This window comes from Rattus norvegicus, chromosome 16 (assembly GCF_021556685.1).
Source record: "Rattus norvegicus strain SHRSP/BbbUtx chromosome 16, alternate assembly SHRSP_T2T, whole genome shotgun sequence".
Classification (NCBI taxonomy): Eukaryota; Metazoa; Chordata; class Mammalia; order Rodentia; family Muridae; genus Rattus; species Rattus norvegicus.
Genome location: NC_141549.1, coordinates 2270291 through 2278414, shown reverse-complemented (window position 1 = coordinate 2278414; position 8124 = coordinate 2270291). Strand labels below are relative to the sequence as shown.

The following is an 8124-nucleotide window of genomic DNA, read 5'->3' as shown; positions in this document are numbered from 1 at the left end:
TACCCTTATTTATTTGTGTGTATATGCATGTGTGCGTGTGTGTGTGCATGTGTGTGTGTGTGTGTGTGTGTGTGCGTGCACACATGCATGCATGCATGTTCATGACGCTCATGTGGAGATCAGAGGACAGTTTTTCAGTGTCCTGTGGGATCTGGGAAGTTGATAGAACCTGGATCACCGGGCTTGGCAGCAATCACCTTTACTTTCTGAGCCATCACACCAGCTCTGCTGCTCAATTCTTTTTGGCAGTACGATACAGTGATGGGAATCTGAGAGTTGACGGTTCTATGTCTGTACTTTGCCATAATGACTTTAAAAGAAAAAAAAACTTGAAATTGGTATGCTATAGATTTGTTCAAGTGAATGACCAGAAAATAAACAGAATATTCCCAAATAACTCATTGTGTAATATAGGTATGTATAGTTGTGTTTAAAAAATTATTATTATTATTACATTTTAAAAATACTTTGTAAGTTGTAACCAGCCTATGGAATCATTTAGTTATGAGCTCACTGATTTTAACACACATAGTAACTTATTAGATTAACTTTACTCACTTGAAAATAGTGATTGTTGGAGTTGGGAGGGAGAATGGGGTGAATCTGGGAAGTGTTAGGGGAAGAAGAGTTAAATATAATTAAAGTAGATTGTATATATCTGTGAAAGTTTCAAAGAAGAAAGTATATTAAAATACCTGTGATTTCTGAAAATGTTTATTAAAAATATATAGGAAAGGGGTTTTCATTATAACTAAAAAATGTCCAGTTATAACATGTACTGTGCTAGAATCATAATTATTTGCAATATTTTCACAAAGAATGACAATATCCGGATTAGGCACAGGAGAGAAACCATAACATTTTAAGTACGTGGTATTTCCATAGATTTCTTGCATTCTACAACTGGAAGAGAAGCCCACATGTATAATTTTCTACCTATTTCAGAAGATCTGGATTGAAGGGCTTTTTTGCCATTAGAAACTGTGATTCTCTCCGGGACCTTTTCAGCTTTGCTCGACGGTTTTGGAACCAAATCTAGAATCAGGGGAAAACAAAACAGTTCTCAGCCACATCACTACGTTATCATCAATGGGTACAACTGTGTTTGAACCCTACCTGGATTCTGTCCTCCTCTAAATTCAGCTTTTGAGCTAGGTCCTCTCTGATATCAATGCCAGGATAGCAGTTCATTCTGAAGACATTTTCTAGTACTTCGACCTAGAATAGAAAAGGAATTCTTTAAAGTGACAATACTCCATATGTCACCAAAATTGGGCTTCCATTCATGCAGATAAAAATGCACTTAAATTTGGGCAGTTAATCTAAATGCATTTTTTTAAAAAATTGATAACCCAGAAACTGTTAAACTGTGAGTCCACCCCTTTGTTAATGCTACTCCTACCCTGGGACCCCAGAGAACTGGCATCTCCACTAGGGTATTGGTTAGAACATTTGTGTTGTCACTATAGGCTGAAAAATCTTCCCACCTGGTTCTGTGTAAAAGCGGTTCTTGGCCTTCGTCCTCTGTACCAACTCAACTCTCTTTTCAAAGAGTGTGTTTCTGAGGCTGAAAAGTAATTTTCATATTTGGGAGCCCTTTCTTCAGGCATTGGGTGATCCACTGGACAAGGAAATGAAATCTCACTGGGAAGACCTGGGGCATGTAGACGTGGGTTACCGTCTTTCTCTAAAATCAGAAGGATAAGATCTGGCTTAGATTACCTGTGACCCACAGCGTTCTGGAAAAAAGTCATTTCAGTAACTTATTTTGAATTTTCCTAGGGAATTCCTCATGATTTCACAAAAGAATTGCCTCCCCCATCATCATCATCATCATCATCATCATCATCATCAACAACAACAACAACAACAGCAACAAAGGAGAAAAGGGAGGGAGAGAGGCAGAAAGAGAGGAAAGGGAGGGAGACTAGGCAGACACACGCAGAGACAAGAGACATGCACAGAGAGACAGAGGCAGAGAGAGAGAGAGAGAGAGAGAGAGAGAGAGAGAGAGAGAGAGATGCTGCCTTTGTGATAGAGAACATTTTGGACTCTACCATTCATTTTTCAGTCAAGAGAGATTTAGAACGCCTGACATGGCACGTGTACACAGAGGATCTTCTGAAGCAAATGCTCTTTCTCTCTGGGGGTGAGCCACCTACAGCAGGCATTCCCTTACGACCCTGTGGGAGGCCTTTTATATTTACAGAACAGAGCGAGAACGCGGCTTATAACCCTATACGGTGTGAAATAAAGAACAAACGAAAAAGGCAAACGAATTTAGAAGTTAAACTGCGGCATACCTGAGTCGCCGCAGGTGTCTGTCCAGGGTCTGTGGGGTCTTACTGACGTTGCGCAATCTTTTTTCTGGTCCAGTCCTAAAATGCTCTCGATTGAGAAGGAGCAGGGTGAGGGTTTGCTTTCCCGGAGCTGAGCAACTTCCCGAAGGCTGGGAGACATCCTCTTCTGGGTCGTACAGAGCTGGAGGGCTCCTGCCCCACGTGTGCAAAGCCGGGATCTTCCAGCAGTTCACCTTGTAGCTTCGCTGGCTAGGGGGCCGGGTTTCCAACGTCACTAATTAAAATCCCGTTTTAGAAAGTTTTAGCAAGTCAATGAACACTTGCCCAGCCAGCAGCTTAAGGAGTTAATTGTTTATTTGTTTGCAAGTAATTAGCAACTAATGGCTACACCAGGGGGCCACCTACAGGGACAAAAAGTGTTATCTCTCCTAAGCAGAACACAGACTTAACTTTCTTGAAAGAAGTGATGCACAAACACGGCACTCCTCTTTTATTTGAGACCATTAATGTATAAAATCGTATTTTTATTCGGAAAGTTTGTATTTTCAAGGATTCTAGTTACCTAAATGTACAGGACGGATAGAAGAGCAGTCAAGTAATAAATAATCTGATTTAGTGAATGTTCTTCCAAGGAAACTGGGAAAAATAATAATCTCTTAATGCTATTACAGTAATTCTGATGAAAATGCCTGTTTTCCATATGCATGTGTAATGGGGGATGTTGTCAATGAAAACACCGCACTCTTTGGAGTGCAGCACACTGGAAAAGCCTGGTAATGTTATTAACACAGAGTGTAATTGTCTTCCAAGTGCCTTGGATTAATTCATAGGAACAGTTGCACCACGTATTTGAAATAATTAATGGGCTAACTCCTTTCTTTCATTCTTTCTTTTAAATGAGACACAAGCTTACATGAGGTTCATATACTACGGAGAATAATTTATTTCTATAAGTTATTTCAAAGAACATAGCTAAATATCCTTTTTTTTTCTTTTGAGACAAAGTCTCATTATACAGTTATGGAACTAACTCTATAGACCAGGCTGGCCTTGAACTGACAGATCTGTCTCTCTCTGCCTGCCGAACACTGAAATTAGGGCTTATCTGTGTGACTTGCTTTGACCAGAGGAAGGAATGTAAGCAACAGCTCAAAATATATCAGCATGATTGGTCTGCCTTGCTTTCTGATAACGCCATGACATCATCCCTGTGATAGCTCCTACCCTTCAGCCTTCAGCCTAAGCCCTAGAACAGACATGCCAGTCAGGCTTTAACCCATTTTATAGGCTACAGTTAAATCAGCTGAGTCCAGCAAAGCTCAGTCAAATGCCAACTGGCCTGATAGTCTCTCTTTTCTCCCTCTCTCTCTCTCTCTCTCTCTCTCTCTCTCTCTCTCTCTCTCTGTCTCTCTTCTCTCTGTCTCTCTGTCTCTGTCTCTGTCTCTCTTTCTCATTTTTGGTTTTGTTTCTGTTTGTTTGCTTGTTTTTGTTTTTGAGACAATATTTCTCTGTGTCTGTCCTGAAACTCCCTTTGTAGACCAGAGCTGGCCTCGAAGATCCGCATGCCTTCCTAGTACTGGGTGTACCACCATGCCCAGCCTTGGCCTGATATTTTCTAAGCAGGAAAAACAACTAGTTAAAGCCACTGACATTGGTGGGAATTTTTACATGTACGATCTTTTAATCTTTTTCTTAAACAATTTAAAAAATAGATACACTTATTGCATATGTATACGTGTGTGCCTGAATTATGCATGTGCACTATGTGTGTAGATGATGGCTGTGGAGGTCCTAAGAGGGCATTGGATCCCCTAGAAACTAGATTTACAGGTAGTTGTGGGCTGCCATGTAGGTACTGGGACTTTAACTTGGATCCTCTGCAAAAACAATAAGGACTTTTCAATGCTGAGCTGTGTCTCTAGTGGGACTCCCAATCCTTTATAGAGTCCTGCCATGTAGCCCAGGCTGGTCCTCGGCCTCGCTAGTACACTAGTCACCACAAGTGAGAACAACCATACCTAGCAATTTAGGAAGAAATGGCTCATTGGCTGGATGTGAAAGTGAAGGAAAGGGGGCATTAAGAATGTTTCTGGCATTCCTGCCTGGCTACAGGAGGTGGCCTCTTCAAGTTCCATATCCACAGTGCTGTGAGTCACAGCTAAGGCCATCCCTATTAATTCTTGGATGCCTCCCTTATCCCAGATCATTGTATCATCCTGGAGATGCCCCCCAACTCCACCGCTGTCAGTTGCAGATTTCAGTTCATTCTCAAGGCCATCTCTCCTATCCCTCCCTGATCCTGAACTTCCCCATTCCCTTCTCCATCCCCTCTCCCTTCCAGTTCCCTCCCTCTGTCTGCCTCTTGTGACTTTTGTATTCCCCCTGTAAGCGAGAGTCAAGCATCCTTGCTTGGGCGTTCACTCCTTCTTGTTTAGCTTCTTTGGGTCTGTGGAATGTAGCTTGGAACCCCAGTGGAACCATAGAGGCACCAATCCACCCACAAAACTTTTGACCTAAAATGTATCCTGTCTGCCAAAAATGCAGGGAAGGGGGATGGAGCAAAGACTGAGGGAATGGTCGACCCTAACTGACCCAACTTGAGGCCCATCCCATGGGCAAGCACCACTATTAATGATACTCTGTTATGCTTACAGATTCCTAGCATGTCTGTCCTCTGAGAGGCTCCATTCAACCCCTGACATAGACAAATACAGACACCAACAACCAAACAGTGGATGGAGCTTATGGGCTCTTATAGAATAGGAGGGAGGATTGTGGGTCCCAAAGGGGATAGGAACTCCACAGAAAGACTAATAGAGTCAACCAACCTGGACCCTTGGTGCTCTCAGAGTCTGAACCACCCACCAAAGAGCATACACAGGCTGGACCTAGGCCTCCCTGTACACATATAGCAGACGTGTAGCTTGGTCTTCATGTGAGTTCCAAACAACTGGAGCGGGGGCTATCCCACAAGCTGTTATATATATGTTCTTCTAGCTGGGATGCTTGTCTGGCCTCAGTGGGAGAGGATGTGCCTAGCCCCACAGAGACTTGGCTTGCCAGGCGGGGGGATGCCCAGGGGGAGCCCTACCTGCTCAGAGGAGAAGGGGAGAAGGAGGGGGAAAGGACTGTGGGAAGGGGTAACCTGGAGAAGGGCAGTGAGTGGGAAGTAAAATGAATAAGTGATGATGATGAGGAGGAGGAGGAGGAGGAGGAAGAAGAAGAGGAGGATAAAGAATGTTTCTGGCTGGGGGTCCTTTCACATGTTAATGGTTCCAGCACAGAGGCAGGGATCATGAGTTCAACAGAAGTCAGGGCTACAGAGCAAGATATTGTCTCAAGATACAAAATGAATGAAAGGTTAAAAACTGTTTAATATTCAAACAGGAATTTGTTTTTTAATTCGATCTGTTTTCTATTCCTTTCCCTCCAATTCTTCTATACTTTGCATACTAATTTGTGTTCTCTCCTCTCTAAGGCTATTTAGTTGTGCCTGACAGTGTATTGTTTGTGTGTTTTCTATTGTGGTTGATATCCAGCTTATTCTGTTATGATCAGATAGAATGCCATCTTGGTTAGGGCTTCTACTGTTGTGATAAGACACCATGACCAAAAATCGACTTAGAGAGGACTTATAGCTTGTAATCTATCATCCAGGGGAGTCGAGGCAGGAACTCATGGCGGGAACCTGCCGGTTGGAATTGATCCAGATGCCACAGAAGAGTGCTGCTTACAGATTTGCTCTGGTGGCTTTCTCAACCAATGTTTTTATAGCACGGAAGATTACCTACCCAGATGTGGCAGTGCCCACAGTGAGCTGGGCCCTCCCACATCAGTCACCAAACAAGAAAATATACCCATAGGCTGGTCCATAGGCCAATAGAAAAATCTCAATTTCCAGTTGAGGTTCCTTCTTTCCAAATAACTCTAGCTCGTGTCAAGTTGATGTGAAACTGGCCAGCGCAAATGCTCAATGTTATTTCAATTTCTTGTCTTTGTTGAGACTTGGTTTGTGTCCTAGTATATGGTCAATTTTGGAGAAAGTTCCTTGGGCTAGTGAGATGAATGTGTGTCCTTTAATGGGTGGAATATATTCTGCAAATGCTGGTCAGGTCCATTTGATTTATGATGCTGTGAGTTATGAGTGGATGTTCTGTAGTTGCTAACTAGGTCAAACTGGTTTAACTCCAATGTTCCTTTGTTTAGTATTACTCAGATCACCTGTCTATTGCTGAAGGAGGTGTGTTGAAGGCACCCAATATCGCTGTGTTGGGATTAATCTTTGATTTTAGATCCAACAGTATTTCTTTTATGAAGTTGGGTGCATCTTTAGCGTGTATACATTTAAATTATAATATCCTCTGGGTGAATTACTCTTTTAGAGTATAAAATGACCCTCTTTCTTGGAGTTGGGGATTTAGCTCATTGGTAGAGCGCTTGCCTAGCAAGCGCAAGGCCCTGGGTTTGGTCCTCAGCTCCGGGTGTGTGTGTGTGGGGGGGGGGGGGGACAAGGTAACTAACCCTCTTATAGTTTTGGCTTGGGATCTATTTTGCTGGATATTAGAACAGTTACAGTTCCTCGTGTCTTGGTTCCTTTTGCTTGGAATTCCGTTTATTTTAAGGTTGTGCCTATCGTTGATGATAAGTCTTTCTTAGAGGTAGCCAAAAGACAGATCCTGTCTTATAATCCAACCTGCTAGTCCAGATCTTTTCATTGGAGAATTGAGAAACTAATCCTAAGAGTTGTTAGTTATCAATGTGTGAAAATTACGGTCATTTTGTCTGTCTGTGGTGGCCTCCTTTGTGGAACTGTTCTGGAATTATTTATTCCCTGTAATATCTTTAATATAGTCATCCTTTTTTTCTTTTTTCTTTTTTCTTTTTTTTTTTGGAGCTGGGGACCGAACCCAGGGCCTTGTGCTTGCTAGGCAAGCGCTCTACCACTGAGCTAAATCCCCAACCCCTCATCCTTTTCTTCTAACCAAAACATTCCTTCTAGTGTCCTCTGTGAAGATGGCTTAGTGGTCACAAATTCATTTTTAAAATAAATTTGTTTTTTTTCATGGTATTTTTTTAAAATTTCGTCTTCAATTTTAGTCTATAGTTTCTTGCCAAGTTGACAATTGTTTTCTTTCAGAATATAGAATATGCCAGGTTTCAAAGTTTCTATTAAGGTGGGTGTTGGCACATGCCTTTAATCCCAGCACTTAGGAAGCAGAGGCAGGTGGATCTTTATGAGTTCCAGGCCAGCCAGGTCTGTAGATTGAGTTCTAGGACAGCCAGGGCTATACACAGAGAACCCTGTCAAAAAAACAAAAAACAAACAAAAAACCCCAATAAATCCCCACAAGGCCCCCAAAGACAAAACAACAACAACAAAAAGAAAGAAAAAAGAAAAAGAAAAGAAAGAGAAATAAAGGTTTTTGTCCAATAACCACTGAGTTTATACTTTAATGGGCCTTACTTTATAAGTGACTCCATCTTCCTCTCTCTCTCTCTCTCTCTCTCTCTCTCTCAAGATTTACTTATTTATTATATACACTGTAGCTGTCTTCAGACACACCAGAAGAGGGCATCAGATCTTATTACAAATGATTGTGAACCACCATGTGGTTGCTGGGATTTGAACTCAGGAAGAGCAAGTCAGTGCTCTTTACCACTGGGCTATCTCCCCAGCCCCTGACCTTTTTCTCTTGCTGCTTTTAATATCGTTTCTTTAGCCTTTTTTTTTTTTTTTAAACAGTATCCATTACTGGAGGTTGAGAAAGAAGCTGGGGAAATTAGGAAGAAACAAAGAGCTCCAGTTTGGAAACAAAGTAGTTAT

The 8124-nt window shown here is 42.0% G+C and overlaps 1 protein-coding gene across 1 annotated transcript; it reads right to left on the bottom strand.

The window, feature by feature from the left end:
- Positions 1 to 704: 704 nt before the first annotated feature.
- Positions 705 to 2818, bottom strand: Hesx1 (HESX homeobox 1). The gene is made up of 4 exons (NM_001109106.1): positions 2304 to 2818; positions 1488 to 1687; positions 1117 to 1218; positions 705 to 1035 (listed from the first exon to the last, which is right to left on the bottom strand). Exons 1-4 carry the CDS (start codon positions 2458 to 2460, stop codon positions 937 to 939), a joined length of 558 nt encoding a protein of 185 aa, NP_001102576.1. The 5' UTR covers positions 2461 to 2818; the 3' UTR covers positions 705 to 936.
- Between the last annotated feature and the right edge of the window lie 5306 nt (positions 2819 to 8124).

Excerpts from the sequence above, each read along its gene's own strand:
- Hesx1 (NM_001109106.1), bottom strand. The coding sequence starts at position 2,460 with ATGTCTCCCAGCCTTCGGGAAGTTGCTCAGCTCCGGGAAAGCAAACCC. Across the intron at positions 1,219-1,487 it reads CCGCTTTTACACAGAACCAG|GTCGAAGTACTAGAAAATGT; the intron begins GTGGGAAGATTT and ends TTTCTATTCTAG. Across the intron at positions 1,036-1,116 it reads TAGAGGAGGACAGAATCCAG|ATTTGGTTCCAAAACCGTCG; the intron begins GTAGGGTTCAAA and ends CCCTGATTCTAG.